The sequence below is a fragment of the Rana temporaria genome, chromosome 2 (assembly GCF_905171775.1).
Source record: "Rana temporaria chromosome 2, aRanTem1.1, whole genome shotgun sequence".
NCBI lineage: Eukaryota > Metazoa > Chordata > Amphibia > Anura > Ranidae > Rana > Rana temporaria.
Window position 1 is genome coordinate 138236879 of NC_053490.1, and position 18286 is coordinate 138255164.

Consider the following 18286-nt stretch of genomic DNA (forward strand, 5'->3'; position numbering starts at 1 on the left):
ATATGAATCTTTAAAAATGATTGAAGTATTCCTAACAGGGTTATAGTTTGCCCCGTCATTGTCAGTATTTCCTCAATAGCTCGGTATGCCAGCGACATTGTGGAATTGATATAATGAATAATATTATTATTATTTATAAACTACATAACTTACAGTATAATATTTCTGTGATAGTACTGCTTTAAAGAAAAAATATATAACTGCGCTAAACCAAATAACAGTGTTCCTTTCAAAAAAGAAAAACTGAGTGGGGCATAAAGCCCAATTTAGTGCTACCCAAAATGAATTAAGTAAAAATAAACAAAAACACATGAATAGGCATTACTGTGCAATCATGCACCGGGCTCCAACTGCCTGGAAACCCAATATGTGAAAAACACTTACGGTATATGCAGATCAGTAGCCTCTCTAACCGAGGCTAGAGAAGTAGTGTTGAATAAAATAAATCAATACAGAAAAAAAGAAAAAAATCTGAACCAAAGTTTATATTTGCAAAGGTGTACAAAAATATATATATCCCAAGGAGTGAAAAATAGTCCATAGAAATGTCAGATTTGAACACCCGTGCACATTCCAATTAGTGATTGCTCGTGGTCCCAGGGAGCCTTATGTGAATCCACCACCGTTAAAAAATCTGCTTACCAGATTTTTAGGTCCCAATGGACCAAGCCCAGTGTGTTAATCCAAACAGAGGACCTGTTTATTAGCAACTTCCAGACACCTCAGACCTCCACATATACACTCGATGGACCTGTATATTGGTAGCTTCCAGATACAGAGGAAATCCACATATGCACTCAATGGTACCGATCATAGAAAAGAGAGAATTGTGTGCCCAACGATGTCTCACCAGCCAATGTGTGCATCCGGATCTCCTGCTCCGCCTCCTGCTGTGTCAGAAGCTCACTGAAAAGTTCTGGCGCGCTGTGAAAGTAGTCCCGCCCTCCTCCTAGACTAGATAGACAGAACTGTCTAGTCTAGGAGGAGGGCGGGACTACTTTCACAGCGCGCCAGAACTTTTCAGTGAGCTTCTGACACAGCAGGAGGCGGAGCAGGAGATCCGGATGCACACATTGGCTGGTGAGACATCGTTGGGCACACAATTCTCTCTTTTCTATGATCGGTACCATTGAGTGCATATGTGGATTTCCTCTGTATCTGGAAGCTACCAATATACAGGTCCATCGAGTGTATATGTGGAGGTCTGAGGTGTCTGGAAGTTGCTAATAAACAGGTCCTCTGTTTGGATTAACACGCTGGGCTTGGTCCATTGGGACCTAAAAATCTGGTAAGCAGATTTTTTAACGGTGGTGGATTCACATAAGGCTCCCTGGGACCACGAGCAATCACTAATTGGAATGTGCACGGGTGTTCAAATCTGACATTTCTATGGACTACTTTTCACTCCTTGGGATATATATATTTTTGTACACCTTTGCAAATATAAACTTTGGTTCAGATTTTTTTCTTTTTTTCTGTATTGATTTATTTTATTCAACACTACTTCTCTAGCCTCGGTTAGAGAGGCTACTGATCTGCATATAAGTGTTTTTCACATATTGGGTTTCCAGGCAGTTGGAGCCCGGTGCATGATTGCACAGTAATGCCTATTCACGTGTTTTTGTTTATTTTTACCTAATTCATTTTGGGTAGCACTAAATTGGGCATTATGCCCCACTCAGTTTTTCTTTTTTGAAAGGAACACTGTTATTTGGTTTAGCGCAGTTATATATTTTTTCTATGTCTTTCTTATGTTTTGTTTAACATAATAATTGTTGCTTGTCAATCCAGTTTATTAATTTCACATAGCGCAGTTGCTTCCCCCCTTTTTTCATACTGCTTTAAAGAAGCCGTTTTGACTGTTGCTTCCCAGGGAGCTAGCAGACCTCATAAGGCAACTGATAAAGAAAAACAGAAGGCATCTGATCGATTGCCTGACCAATCCACCCATGTTTTTATAAAATTCAATCATATTTACTTTTGATACCATGCTTGATGTCTTGGAAGTACTGATTGTGACATTCAAGCACAGAATTACTATTAAGCCTCATACACACGACCGAGGAACTCGATGGGCGAAACACATCGTTTTGCTCGTCGAGTTCCTTGTTAGGCTGTCGAGGATCTCGGCAAGCCAAATTTCTCCATTGCCGTCGAGGAAAAAGAAGACATGCTCTCTTTTTGGCACGACGAGATCCTCAACAGTTTCCTCGTCGAAAAGTGTACACACGACCTGTTTCCTCGGCAAAAAAAAAAGCGAGCAAAAAAAAAGCAACCAGCAAGTTTTTGCCGAGAAACTCGGTCGTGTGTACGAGGCTTTAGTTGCCCTTCAAGCCACCAGCAGCACATGAAAAGAGCCCAAAGAGAAAAAGTGTAAAAAAATAAATAAATGACGGACACAAAACAGATCAGAGTAACATACGATTACAGATGTTTTTTTTTTTTCATCTCATTTATTGATCTGAGAAAAGACCGGTATAATAAGGGAAATATGAGAATAAAAAAGGAGTGAAGGCAGAAGAGCCCTTTTGGTGTAATGTAGAAGCAGCGTTTTTGTTTCTCAGCGAAAGGGTAAAGGAACTCGCCTCTTTCCTCTGGGTCACACTCATCTCCGCTCCTAGAGCCGTCCCTAGAACCACCCCATGTAGAGAACAGGGAACCAAGTATAATTTAGGGGGCTAGCATGAGCCCTTGAGTTTGTTATTGATGTAAAATCAATAGTAGGCCCACTACAGCAAGAATAGATTCCTCCAGCAACAATAGACAGGCCCTCTCCCCCATATCCAGCAATAATAAACAGCCCCCTTCCCCCAAAATATATCCTGAAAATAGACCGCCCCCATGTATCCAGCAAAGGGACATCCACATATATGCAGCAAAGAGATGACCCAATCCAACAAAGACACAGCCCAATCCAACAAGGAGACACCCTTATATATTCAAAGAGACAGCCCAATCCAGCAAAGAGGTGAGGGAGGGCTCTGCGGGCACCGCCGGGAAATGAGCTTGCGAGTCACCAGCAGAGGAACCTGTCACCTGTGGAAATGACAGCAGTAAGTGGTGGGCAAGGGGCTAGCATCGGAGGGGTAGAACTCGGTCCTGGCTAAAAAAAGCCCTGTGTAGACGAATGATAAAATGTTGATTGTTGATCTTGAAAAGTTTGTGTAACTTACATCTAAAGAGATTGTTGGCTACCATGTAAATGTTGCAGACAACCTGGGGTAAGCACTTGTGAAGAATATTTGTCTCCACACAGGTTCTTTTGGTGGCCGCACTCTCAGTGCTGGGGTATAGTTCTACTCAGGAGACGTCGTGGCTGAGTGACGTATGTAGAAACGAGGGATGATGTCATTGTATTTTTTCTGTGCACAGCAATTACAGATCTGACTTCTGAAGTAAAAGTCCTTTTTTTACAGTTTTGCAGCCACTAAAAGTAAATGGTAGGGTGCCCCTTTATCCGTTTTCCCTATCGGCAGGAGCAGGGCCCATTAATTCCATTTACCACAATCTCCTTTGCTCCCATCATTCCTGGACTTCTGGACATGCCCAGGGAACATAAATTGCAACTCGTTCCGCCTTCCTCTGCTCAGTAGGACCGTGCCTGATAGAGCAGCCATGAGAGGGCTAGCTAGCTGCAACTAGGTGCAGGGCCACCAATGGGCATAAGAGCGTGCAGCACTAATGTTACAGTCACATTGGTGACATAGCTCACAGCCACCTGGATTGCTTTACCAGAGACTTCTGCAGCTGTGCCTGTGTGGAGTCTACTATGGGGTTCATGTCCACAGCTACAGTACGTGGGCTATCCTCTGAAACTAGTCTTCTAAAAACTGAAAGACTATATTCCTTCTCAGGGCATCACAAGTATTTGTCTTATAGTGTTACTAAACCCACAACAGTAAAATCAGTCTGGATATGCAGTAAAGCATGCTTGTTATACTCACTGTGGAACCTAATGGGTTAATTGTGTTAATTGGTTAATTGTGTAAAAAGTCAGTTTGATCCTGTCTTCACTAAGCCCCCTCTTCTTCCACTGTCCCCAGTATATCTCCTGGTAGTACAGAGCCTTGGGGGAATGCTGCATATGCTCAGTTTGGTGTCTATTCCTAGAGAGTTTTTTTTTTCCTCGGAGAGTGCATGTGATCAGCACAGGGACAATCAGCACTGTCCAATTCATCATCAAAACAGTGTTACGGATTTCTAAATGCTTCATTTCACTATATAAGCTGAGTTTACTGTTAAAAATAACTGTGTTATGCAAGACTCCGGTGGGTGTATAAAGATGTCCGCTTGCTGACTTCTAACTCTAGGCTTACTGCAGACGAGTGAAGGTGTATCTAGATGTGCCTGGGGCAACGTCACTTCGGCTGCGCATCGCGCATGCGCAGTAGACCATGTAGCAGCTTTCTGATGGGTAGCGGCTAGGGGCACTAGTACTGGTGAGCTGAGGGCCCCCCCCCTAGAGATTCCCTTTAATTGGCAGGGATTTTCTCTACCTTCCTGTTTTGGCTGTGGGACAGGAAGTGAAAGGAAATCTCCCCAATGAGACACAGATGGCAAAAAATAAACTGATGGGGCATAACCTTCCCTTACCCTGTTCAAACTGGGGACAAAAAAAGTTTTGCCTATAGTTTTACTTTTAATTATCAGTTCATGTTCCACATTGTTTGCCAGTGCCCCCTTCCCCTGTGCCATATCGGTAATTATGCTGTATCGCCAGCTAGTGGACAAATTTAGGATTTTTTGCCGGTATTCCTGTTCTGTTTGGATAACTTATTTTTCAACTCTTAGTTTTATACCAGTTATACATGTTTGTACCGTCCTACCCCGTGTACAGTTGGTAAAGGTCAAGAACACATCACTGTGTGAAGGATGCTTCAGTGTAATTCTCCCTGCTTATTTAATGCTGTGTGTGTGTTAGAGGTAACAGGTGATTTCAGGTGTGACTCACTCCTCTGCTAACAGGCTGTGAAATGTTAATGACCCTTCCTCAGCCAGTCCTATTTCAAAGGGTAATTGATCTAGTGTGTTGTGTGAAGGAGACCTGTGTTTACTGTTACTGTGATTAGAAGTGGCTCATGTTAATTATTCTGATTGCTTCATTGTGGTAATTATCTCTTCTATATGCGGGGCCAGGCTGTCTAGATAACGTATTCTGTACAACTAGTAATTAACTCCACTGATGTCATTATCTAAAGAAAATGTGTTTTCAGGGTCGGCTCCGAAATGTCTGCCTCATAATCTGTATGAGGGCCCCCACTGTGTGTGAAAAGGGGGTGGAGAGTTCATTGTTCTTTGATTGAGGATTAGCTTGTAAACTGCATATATACCAGCAGCATGCTGCCATTAAAGTCTGTCTTGTTCCAGCAGTAAGCGTGACCCATGTGTGGCTTATTGGGCGATTCCAGGAATATTCCCCCTCGTGGAATATTGGGGTGATTTTCTTTATGGGAAGAAGGGAAGGTTTGACGGGGATATAATTCTAATACCGTCACACACTGTATGTCTGGCTCTTGGGTGATACCACTTTATAACAGGCCTATGCAATGATTTTCTCAGGGAAGGATGTTATTAGTTCAGCTTCAAACAAAGGGATTGTCTGAGCATCTCTGCCTTCCCTTTCACTCGGCTCTTACAAGGTCAGTGTCTCAGACTATTCTTGTAGACAGGGCACACCTGTTATGGTTTATATATGCCATAATCTCAGCTCCTTGTTCTATTCTGCCAGGTTATCTCAGTGCTCCTGGAAGGATTCATTCACTTAGACAAACCTGGCCCATCTCAAAGGTCACTGCTCTAGAAATCTAGCATCTTCACTGATATCTGTTTATACGGTCCCATCATTTCTACTATCACTGTACCATGCCAGGGAGTCCTTAGAGCCAGACAAGTGTCAAGAAATAGAATTATGTTTTGTCTGCTGGAATCAAACTGCGATGAAGTGAACTCCCGTGTTCTGGAGCTGATATGATTGAATTCTGTCTTTTATACAGGAATACTGTAAATGGCTTTTCTCTAAAGACATTGAGATAAGCTTTTCTGTGTTTAGTGGTTATGTTTTTATTTTACCTGTTCAACATAAAGGAGTTAAGCCCTTCTTGAAATTTGGCACATATATCTTTCACATCACCGAGACTCGGGGCGTAAGCAAAGTCATATGAAAATCACATCTTTGGAAAAATGAAACACCCTATTTTATAATAAATTAGAATTTTTACTTTATTGAGTGCTCTCTCTTTCATTTTGGTCTACTGGTGGCTACCAGTTTAAAGTCCATATTCACTTCTGGTTCTTTCTCTCTCTCTTCATATTTGGATGTGGTGCCATGTCTCAACAATTTTCCACTCAAAGATTTTTTTCTAGGAATACCACGCTGCAACCTCAAGCCACACTTTTGGCTTGCAATTGTGGCCTTATTCACTTGGATGGGTCGCATTTGGAGGCCGTACTGCCCGCTGAATAGGACACGGAGTATCATTTTTGCCGCGGCATGTGCAAAACCCTGTTCAGCCATCAAGAAAGCTTATCCAGCTTTTTCTCTATGAATGCTTCCAGTTTCTGATTTTTAAATGCATTTGAATTATACGCGGCCATTCCTAGATGTTTTTTTTTTTTTTTTTTAAATAAACTGATACACAAACTAAAGCTCGTACACACGATCAGACCTTTGTCCGACCAAAAATGTATTGGCACCCTCAATTTAATATTTGGTAGCACACCCCTTGGAAAAAAAATAACTGAAATGAATCGCTTCCTGTAACCATCAATATGATTTCTTACACATCTCTACTGGAATTTTAGATCACTCTTCTTTCTCCAACTGTTCCGCGTCTCTTAGATTGGAAGGGTTCTTTTTCCTAACTGCTGTTTTGAGATCTCTCCACTGGTGCTCTATGGGATTTGGATCTGAACTCATTGCTGGCCAGTTCAGTACTCTCCAGCGCTTAGGCTGGCCATACATGGTCGAATTTCAAAATAATTTTCTTTTGAAAATCAGAAATTTTATGATCCGATGGTGCCACCATTGAGTTAAAAATTCGACCAACCAAGCCTTCAATTTCACCTCTTGTTGCTACAAAAAATAATTTTCGTGGCTGGGAATATTCTTTTCTTTATGGGAATTTTCTTTTCTTACACATGTTTATTTCTTTTTAAATTACAATTCTTGCATGATTTTCCCATCATTGATTAAAAAATCGTTTGTTTTTCCAAAAAAAATCCAACATGCCCGATTTCTCAAATTTGATGGACGCACGGAAATCGGCTGTTGCTGCAGCTCACTAAGGGTGGGAAATTCTTACGAAAATTCTTGGATAAGATTTTTGTAAGAAAAATCATTTTTCGAAATTCGATTCATGTATGACCTGCCCTAAATCATTTTTGAATTCCCCAGAATTCTTTGGTAGTCTTCAGATTTCATAATAATGCCATGTACACGGTCAAGACATACAGTGCCTGAAGCAGCAAAGCAAGCCCAAAACATCAGTGAACCATTCTTTTAACCACTTGCCGACCGCGCACCGTCGTTATACGTCCACAAGGTGGCTCGGCTGGGCGAGAGCACGTAATATGACGTCCTCTCTCCCAGCCGCCACTAGGGACGCACGCTCGCCCCCGACTCCCGTGCGTGTGCCCGGCGGGCGCGATCGCCGCCGGGCACACGCGATCGCTCGTTACAGAGCGGGGACCGGGAGCTGTGTGTGTAAACACACAGCTCCCGGTCCTGTCAGCAGGGGAAATGCTGATCTTCGGTTCATACAATGTATGAACCGAGGATCAGTGTTTCCCCTAGTGAGGCCACCCCCCCACAGTAAGAACACACCCAGGCATACTTAACCCCTTCCCCGCCCCCTAGTGTTAACCCCTTCACTGCCAGTGGCATTTTTATAGTAATCCAATGCATTTTTATAGCACTGATCGCTATAAAAATGCCAATGGTCCCAAAAATGTGTCAAAAGTGTCCGAAGTGTCCGCCATAATGTCGCAATACCGGAAAAAAAAATCGCTGATCGCCGCCATTACTAGTAAAAAAAGTATAATAAAAATGACATAAAAATACCCCCTATTTTGTAAACGCTATAACTTTTGCGCAAACCAATCAATAAACGCTTATTGCGACTTTTTTTTACGAAAAATATGTAGAAGAAAACGTATCGGCCTAAACTGAGGAAAAAAAATGTTTTTTTATATATTTTTGGGGGATATTTATTATAGCAAAATGTAAAAAATATTCATTTTTTTCAAAATTGGCTCTCTATTTTTGTTTATAGCGCAAAAACTAAAAACCGCAGAGGTGATCAAATACCACCAAAAGTAAGCTCTATTTGTGGGAAAAAAAGGACGCCAATTTTGTTTGGGAGCCACGTCGCACGACCGCGCAATTGTCTGTTAAAGCGACGCAGTCCCGAATCGCAAAAAGTACTCTGGTCTTTGGGCAGCAATATGGTCCGGGGGGTAAGTGGTTAAAGGCCTCATTTCTTTTTGTGAAATCAGTAGACCGATGGGCTTCGCCAAAAAGTAGTCATTTTGCTTTTGAGCTTTTGCTCAGCACATTCTTTCAAAAAAGGTTTTTGGCTTCCTCAGCCTGTGATCACAAATGTCTGACACAGGTCAGCCCCTACCGCAGCCACTTACCTTGCGAATTACTACATAATTACAGTGTTGCAAGCCTTATCACTGGGAAGAGGGGACAGGGAAAATGCCTTTTCCTACCTGCAGCAGGCTGACCATCACCTGAGTCTAGACATAAGGCACCTGCCTGAAGTACAAGAACTGCTTTTTAATGATCAAAGGGAGTCTGAAAAAAATAATACTATTGTATATTGTGACAGAAGTAGATTCATGCAGACCATGAGCGTTACAGAAATTGACTCGAACCCATATGTGTTGTTTTATGTGTTAGAGGGGTATTATTTTGTAAGCTCATAACGACGGGATGGCATAAATATTGCTATGTTCATTTAAAATGTTCCAGTGTATGTCCGTGCTAAATAAAATGATTAAATACTTACTGGAGAGTGGAGACTGGAAGCACTGTGCAATTTTCCTTCTTAATTTTCCTGTGGTAGATAACTGCTGGGTAAGGGAAATTATTTGATTCTCACAAATGAAATACATAAAACCACCTGCTGACAGCTCCTGGGGGATTGACCCCGTCTGTAACCCATGATAATCTACTTTTCTATCTACGTTACCTGTGTATTGTAGCAGGATAAATCTTCTCCTGAGTTGGTTATTTAATCGTGTTCTTTTAGAACAATACCACAGTAGGGTAGTTTGCTGTCACACTGTGTTGTGTGTTTTTTTTTTTTTTTTTAAGGCCGATTCATTGATTTGCCATCTTGATAATCCTGTATTTATTTTGTCTTCAGAGAGAAGCGCAAAGTGGTTATCCCACCTAGTTTGGCATATGGAAAAAGAGGATACCCCCCTTCTATACCAGGTAATTCCTGACCGCTTCAAATCCTTTCTGATCGTGCCGTTTTTAGATTTTTTTTAGTGCAGGATAAACATAATGCACCAACACAATTCTCAAAAAAAACAATTAAAGCCTTTTTTTTCAAATGAAGAAACAAATCTTAGCTGGGTTTGTGCACACTTGCTATATTAAAACTTGTCCCGCTTACTCGCTGCATTAGACCATGGGATTTGGGTTCCATAAATTGCGGTTTATTTTGAGCTGTCCATCATGAGCTAGTGGGACAACATAACACAAACCAACCTAACATCTTCATCTGCTAGCCCAGTATAGTCTGTCCCTTTTGTATATATTTCGTATATACAATATAACTTATAAGGCAATACTGATGAGCTTAAAATGAACCAAGAGGAACCGATAAAAGACAAGTCGGTTTAAGGCCCCTTTCACACGTACGGATCCAGTGAGGATCCGTACCTTTCTCATCCGCTTGCTCAGCGGGGATCGGCCAGATGACAGGACCGCCCTGTCTTTTCTCCGCTCTCATCTATGGGGGGATCGGATGAACACAGACCGTCTGTCTGTGTTCACCCGATCCAATCCAAAGACGGATGGGAAAAATACGATTTTCTTCCGTCTGCAGAATCGGACCATAGCGGGGACCGATGAGATCGGGTGTCAGCGGATGTTCATCCTCTGTCACCCACTATCCCATAGGGATACATGTATGTCTGTATTTCATCCGAAAACAGATGGATGAAATACAGACATACTTGGCCAGATTCAGTAAGACCTGCCTAACGTTAGGCAGGCGTAGCGTATCTCATATACGCTATGCCGCCGTAAGTTAGAGAGGCAAGTGCTGTATTCACAAAGCACTTGAGTCCTAAGTTACGGCGGCGTAGCGTAAATGGGCCGGCTGTAGTGATAATGTATATGTATAGTGCCCAGTACTCCGGTTAGATAATTAATATCTTAGATGTTAGTATGATGACCATAAATTAAGTTGTTTCGCAGCAACACAGGTTCTCCAGAGAACGCAAATTTAATTAACTTCCAATAACATACAAAGTCCAAATTCCACAGATGATACAAAAATCCAACAGAGTATTTCAGAATCCCATCTTTTCCTAGACCTGTGCAATATTCATCATAGAGTGACAAGACTACACTAGCTGAATGCCAGCTTGACTGCCTCAAATATTGGTCTCACACTGGAGGGGGGGTTCTCTGAATGAATGGAAACTTCCCTAAGTCTAGTTACCATCAATAAATACTTGTAAGTAAGGAAGTATCAGGCCATCTCACACAACTAGTCTTAGATAAGATTAACACATCAAAAGGGTCCTCAGCTGTTCCTTTGATCTGTGTTTGACCACTAACCCAGCAAACACCTTTTGATGTGTAACCTTGAATTCCTGTATGTCACACATATATACTGTGCCTTACATATACCACAATATTTTACAATACCTACATATCTATATTAATATTACAACACCGGCGCAAGCCCGCTTAATTCAAATTGTGTTGAGGTGGGCGTGTTTTATGTAAATAAACCATGACCCCACGTAAATGACGTTTTAAACGAACGGCGCATGCGCCGTCCGTGGACGTTTCCCAGTGCGCATGCATCGGATAGAATGCCTAAGATACGTCGAACACTGCCTACTTCGTGAACGTAACTTACGCACAGCCTTATTCGCGTACGACTTGCGCAAACGACGTAAAAAGATACGCTTGTTCCGACTTCCATACTTTGCATGGGCTGCGCCACCTAGAGACCAGCTTTATCTTTACGCCGGCGTATGTCTTCCGTAAACGGCGTAACTAATTGCAACGGACGTACGTTCGTGAATCGGCGTATCTTGCTCATTTGCATATTCGACACGGAAAACAGCAGAAGCGCCACCTAGCGGCCAGCGTAAATATGCACCCTAAGATACGACGACGTAGGAGACTTACGCCGCTCGTATCTTAGCCTAATTTAAGCGTATCTGGTTTCCAGAATACGCTTAAATTTACGACGGCGTAGACTCAGAGTTACGACGGCGTATCTACTGATACGCCGGCGTAACTCTCTCTGAATCTAGCTAACTGTCCGCATGTGTGAAAAGGGGCTTAAGACCTTTTTATATTCTTTCTCAGTCAGAGCAATCTGATAGGCTACTGATAGTTATAAGACAAACTGATGGGTATAAGACAAATGAAAGGGTTATTCTACCAAGTGTAAAAAAGTGAAGAGCTAAATAAATAATAAGCTAAATAATAATAAATAAATAAAGGAGGGTTTCTGCGTCGACACTGAAACCTTCTTTATACAGCTAAAGGAGGGTGGCTCCTTTGCCTACGGAATGCTTCCATAGCCACCCATTCAGGTGTGCTTCCATGATGTATTTGAAGAAAAATTATGGTACAAAAAAATAGACAATATACAGCACAGGTGTCAAACACAAGGCCCGTGGGCTGAATCTGGCCCTCCAGGCCATTTCATGTGGCCCTTGTACCTCCTGCAGCTGAAGGAGAGCTCCAGCCCTCCTCTGGTCCTACTCCAGACCCTTACTTTCTTCTTTCAAGCAATGCATATAGCTTCTTCCCAGCAGCAGCATAAGTTAGAGGGGGTGCACTGTGATGTAAGGGAGAATGGGGGGCTCAACTTCTGATGGTGGGGTGGCTCTTGACATCTAAGATGCAACCGGCCCTTTTGAGGGCAATCATAATGCTGATGCGGCCCACAATGAAATTGAGTTTGACACCCCTTATATACAGTATAAAGAGAAATGTATACATCATATCCAAATGTACATGTGTTATTTCAATACTTCTGGTGCAAAAGGGAAATAGTTAATATATCAAAGAACTACAATAATGTAATCAAAAATTGTTTTAGTACAAATATATTTGGAACAGAACAAATTAATAATAAATAATAATTAAAAAGTTTTTATTATTATTGTTGTTTATTATTATAAATGTGTTTACGTTCCATTTGTTTAGATACGGCATTTGTTATTTTCGGATAATTTGTAACTTCGGAAAAATTTGTATTTGTTACGTTTAATTTAATTTAATAGGTATTTCAGATTTTCGAATGTTCGGATTTCCAAATTTATGTATTTTCGGAAAAATTTGTTAAATGGGTTTTGGTTAATTCGGATGTTTCAAAATTAACAAATTTGTCGAAATTCATTAAAAACTAATTCGGAAAAAAAACAAATTGCACATGTCTAGGCTACAGTATAACCTGAAAGTATATGACTTCTCGTGTCCCTCAATTGATGCGATGGAAATGAGTTTACCTTGTGAAAACTATAAAAGCCCTTTTAAAATATATTGGAAATTCCTATCTTGGGCATTTTAGGCCTAGTTTTCCCAAAACTCAACCATGTTGGATTGGTGTCGCCATATACAACAAAGAATAGTTTCAGTTGTCAATGCTCTGTGCACTGCATTGCCAAAAAGTAGTGCAGGTCCATTTTTTTCTCCATTCCTTTAGGCCCCTTTTACACTGGGGCGGGAGGCGCGGTGGTGGTCTAGCGCCGCTAAAAATAGAGGCGCTATACCGTCGGATTTGCCGCAGGATTTGGCCGCTAGCGGTGCGGTATTAACCCCCGCTAGTGGCCGATAAAGGGTTAATACCTCTGCAGAGGCTTATTGCGGGCAGTATTGCCACGGTTTCCCATTGTTTTAAATGTGAAGGAGCGGTATACACGCCGCTCCTCTCACCGCTCCAAAGATGCTGCTGGCAGGAGATTTTTTTCTCTCCCGCCAGCGCATCGCCTCAGTGTGAAAGCCCTCGGGCTTTCACGTTGAGTATGCAGTGCAGGAGTTTTTCAGGCGGTATAGCAGCGCTATTTTTAGCGTTGTACAGCCTGAAAAACTCCTCAGTGTGAAAGGGGTGGTCTAAGGCCTCGTACAGACGACCAGACATGTCCGATGAAAACGGTCCGCGGACCGTTTTCATCGGACATGTCCGCTGGGATCATTTGGTCTGATGTGTGTACACACCATCAGACCAAATTCCCCGCGGACAGAATACGCGGTGACGTAACGATGACGCTGCGACGTGCGCGCACCAGGAAGTTCAATGCTTCCACGCATGCGTCTAATCACTTCGACACATGCGTGGGATTTCGGGCCAGCGGACATGTCCGATGAGTCGTACTGACCATCGGACATGTCCGACGGACAGGCTTCCAGCGGACAAGTTTCTTAGCATGCTAAGAAACTTTTGTCCGCTGGAAACCTGTCCGCTAGGCCGGGAAACTGTCCGGTCGGCCCTACACACGACCGAACATGTCCGCGGAAACTGGTCCGACGGACCAGTTTCAGCGGACATGTTCGGTCGTGTGTACAAGGCCTAAGGCTCGATAAGGACCAATTCAAAATGGATGGGCTTGCCTTAACACACAAAAATTGCAATTATGGCCAAAGATATAATTCAGTTGGAGTTATAAACATGCTAAATATTTCAGAAGTCTTTCTGTTCTGATTGTTTTAGAAGGTTGAACAAGCAAAGTCCCTATTGCTCTGATGTACTGTACAGTATATGTATTATTAAAATGGCTTTAGCAATGCGCTGAATAAACACACAACAGTAACCTGGCTAAGCAAGATGTTTCTACTTTTTTATACTCTTGTACTAGATTTCCTGCTAACAAGCTGTTACTTCCCCCCCCTATCTGCAGGTAATGCTGTGCTACAGTTTGAGACTGAAGTTATATCACTAACCAAGCCCACACAGTGGCAGACCCTGGTGGACGATGTCCTGCCCCTGCTCTGCATTGCCCTTGTGCCCACACTCTTAGGATTGATTGGATACCACCTGTACTCCAAGTCAAAGACGCCAACTGTGTCCAAGAAGAAGTTAAAGGAAGAAAAAAGGAACAAAGCCAAAAGAAAATAAACACTCTAATTTTATCAAACTGCCAAGTCTGATTTAGTTCTTCATTTTCTGGGTGTTTTTGTGTTTGGTGATTAAGACATTATCGCTATTGAAAACCATCTTTTTTACATCATTCAATGTGCTGCTGAAGCTCACCCAGACAAGAACAATGCTGAGACAGCGGAACATTTGTGCTAATCTCCATCCAGCCTGGGATGCCATATGATAAAAACAAAACAATGTTGGCTTATTAATTTATTTTAATATTGATATGTGTGTTTGTCTTAATCTTTAAGCTGGAAAGGAAAGTAGAAGTAGAAAACACTAGTTAGCAGTCCCTGCCAAACAGCGCAGGTCGGGTACATTCATTATTTATATGGTACAGCAAAGCTTGGTTGGCATCATTTTCTCCAAATTTAATAATTCAAAAAATTCTTAGAATTTCTATTTGAGACAGAAGTGTCTGTGGCTGCAAGCTTGTTCCAGTACTGTGAGTCTGTGGGGTTGATTAAGCCCTGGTTCACACTGGGCTGCGGGAGTGAAGCCGTGCGAGTTCAGCTGAACTCACACGGCTTCACTCACGCTGGCAGTCCCGATTTCGGCCGCGATTTAAGAGACATCTGTGCAGGTTTCTGCACAGATGTCTATGTAAATCGTGGCTCAAAATTGCAAAAAGTAGTACAGGAACTACTTTTTGAAATTGGTGCAGCGTCGCACCGATTAGGACAGTGTCATTGCCGGAAAATGCCGCCGATTTGAGATGCGATTTCACATGTGAAATCGCATCTCAAATCGAAGGAAATCGTACCCAGTGTGAACCTGGGCTTACTGAAACTGGAGAGTGCAAAATCTGGTGCAGCTGTATATGATAGCCAATCAGCTTCCAGTTTTTTTGTCAAAGCTTAATTGAACAAGCTTAACTTAAGGCAGCCATACACGGTTCGAATTTCAAAGGAATTTTCTTTCGAAAATCGTATCAAAGAATTTTCGTACGAATTTCGCACCGTTGGTGGGCTGCAGCAACAGCCGATTTTCGTGCGGCAAGCAAATTTGAGAAATCCGACATGTTGGAAATATTTTTTGAAAAACAAACGATTTTCTGATCAATGATGGGAGAATCGTGCGAGAAATGTAATTGAAAAAAAAATGTGCATGTGCAAGAAAATAATATTTCCGGAGAGAAACGAATATTTCCGGAGAGAAAAGAATATTCCCGGAGAGAAACGAATATTACCGGCAACATTAAAATTTTGTTGGCCGAATTTCGAAAATCAATGGTGGCATCATCGGATCATAAAAAAAACGAACTTTCTGATTTTGAAAAGAAAATTTGTTTGAAATTCGACCGTGTATGGTCTTCTTTAGATGCCGATTGCATCATGCACAGCTGAACCAGATTTTTCACTCTCCAGTTTTAGTAAATCAACCCCTTTGTGTCTTAGATATTTTAAAGGCAATCAGCAATGGTGGCTTACATTATTTCATAATCGTACATCACAGGACACAGGGGAGGTACAGTGCCTTGAAAAAGTATTAATACCCCTTGAAATTTTCCTAATTTTGTCATGTTGCAACCAAAAAAAGTAAATGTATTTTATTGGGATTTTATGTGATAGACCAACACAAAGTGGCACATAATTGTGAAGTGAAAGGAAAATGATAAATGGTTTTCAAAATATTTTACAAATAAATATCTGAAAAGCGTGGCATGCATTTGTATTCAGCCCCCTTTACTTTCATACCCCTAATTAAAATAAGTGGAACCAATTGCCTTCAGAAGACACCTAATTAGTACATAGAGTCCACCTGTATGTAATTGAATCTCTGTATAACTACAGCTGTTCTGTGAAGCCCTCAGAGGTTTGTTAGAGAACCTTAGTGAACAAACAGTATCATATAAAGGCCAAGTAGCGCACAACACTGGTCAGGGATAAATTTGTGGAGAAGTTTAAAGCAGGTTTAGGTTATAAAAAAAATATCTTAAGCTTTGAACATCTCAAAGAGTACTGTTCAATCCATCATCCGAAAAAGGAAAGAGTATGGCACAACTGCAAACCTACCAAGACATGGCAAAAATTGACAGGCCCGGGCAAGGAGAGCATTAATCAGAGAAGCAGCCAAGAGGCTCATGGTATCTCTGGAGAAGCTGCAGAGATCGACAGCTCAGATGGGAGAATCTGTCCACAGGACAACTATTAGTTGTGCACTCCACAAATTTGGCCTTTATGGAAGAGTGGCAAGAAGAAAGCCATTGTTAAAAGAAATGTGGGAGGTGTATAATCCCCAATACAATGTGGGGGGTGTATAATTCCTCCTCTTCTAGGATCACCCATTGGTGCTGTTCGCTCCTCCTTGTTGAAAGAAAGCCATAAGAAGTCCTGTTTGCGAGAAGCCATGTGGGGGACACAGAAAACATGTGGAAGAAGGTGCTCTGGTCAGATAAAACCAAAATATACCTTTTTGGCCTAAAAGCAAGATGCTATGTGTGGTGGAAAACTAACACTGCACATTATCCTGAACACACCATCCCCACCGTGAAACATGGTGGTGGCAGCATCATGATGTGGGGATGCCTTTCTTCAGCAGGGACAGGGAAGCTGGTCAGAGTTGATGGGAAGATGAATGGAGCCAAATACAGGGCAATCTAAAAAGAAAACCTGTTCGAGTCTGCAAAAGATGTGAGGGTAGTGCGAAGGTTCACCTTTCAGCAGGACAGCGACCCTAAACATACAGCCAGAGCTACAATGGAATGGTTTAGACCAGGGATCCTCAAACTACCTCCAGCTGTTGTAGAACTACACATACCATGAGGCATTGTAACACACTGACATTCAGAGACATGACTAGGCATGATGAGAATTGTAGTTCCTGAACAACTGGAGGGCCGTAGTTTGAAGACCCATGGTTTAGACCAAAGCATATTCATGTTTTAGAATAGCCCAATCAAAGTCCAGACCTAAATCCGATGGAGAATCTGTGGCAAGACTTGAAAATTGCTGTTCACAGACGTTCTCCATCCAATCTTACAGAGCTTGAGCTATTTTTCAAATAAGAATGGACAAAAATGTCACTCTCTAGATGTGCAAAGCTGGTAGAGTCATCCCCAAAAAGACTTGCAGCTATAAATGCAGCAAAAGGTGGTTCTACAAAGTATTGATTAGGTGACTTCTGAAGGCAATTGGTTCCACTCATTTTAATTAGGGGTATCAGAGTAAAGGGGGCTAAATACAAATGCACGCCACACTTTTCAGATATTTATATGTAGAAAACTTTGAAAACCATTTATCATTTTCCTTCCACTTCACAATTATGTGTCACTTTGTGTTGGTCTATCACATAAAATCCCAATAAAAGACATTTACGCTTTTGGTTGTAACATGACAAAATTTGGAAAATTACAAGAGGGTATGAATACTTTTTCAATGTACTGTAATTCTTAGACTATAGGGCTATGCGCCACCAAGTGATTGGATAATGGCAAAAAGAAAAGCTTGACAACACCCAGAAAAACCCCTCCTGCTCCCCAGCATTGCCTAGTTTTTTGCTAGTGTCCGTAGGTGATGGACCTTTCTTTTCTGCTGAGAGAGTCTTTTTTTTGTTTTTATGCATGAATTTTTACATTGAACTGCCTTTTTCTGCTGGGCAATGGAAGTCTTCTGGAGTGGTCCCTATGGAGGGAATAGTATGCATATCCCTGTGGAATAACAATGAAGGTCTGTAAGTTACTATGGCACTGGATCCTGTGCGTGGCTTTTTCTTTGGTCGGCAGTTGCATCTGTGAGTGGGGTGCTTTTAAGGTCCAGGGCTGTGGTCTGCTGTGGCATAGCATAGTCCCTGAGGACCTGCAGGATATGCATATCCAACAGAAGGTGAAGTTTGAGGCAGTTCCTTAGCTCTGCTTCTTGTCCGTTAGTGCTCCTGTTGGAGGGGGGGTCCTCAGGTCCCAGTTAGTTGCACCACTAGAGAGGTATAGGGTGCATGAG

The 18286-nt window shown here is 42.0% G+C and overlaps 1 protein-coding gene across 1 annotated transcript in view; it reads left to right on the forward strand.

The window, feature by feature from the left end:
- Window positions 1-14573, forward strand: part of FKBP11 (FKBP prolyl isomerase 11) — a 51562-nt gene extending 36989 nt beyond the window's left edge. The window contains exons 5-6 of the mRNA XM_040341180.1: window positions 9372-9442; window positions 14107-14573. Coding sequence (XP_040197114.1) covers window positions 9372-9442; window positions 14107-14324 — 289 coding nt within the window. The 3' untranslated portion in view covers window positions 14325-14573. The remainder of the gene's footprint in view (window positions 1-9371; window positions 9443-14106) is intronic.
- The last annotated feature ends 3713 nt before the right edge of the window (window positions 14574-18286 follow it).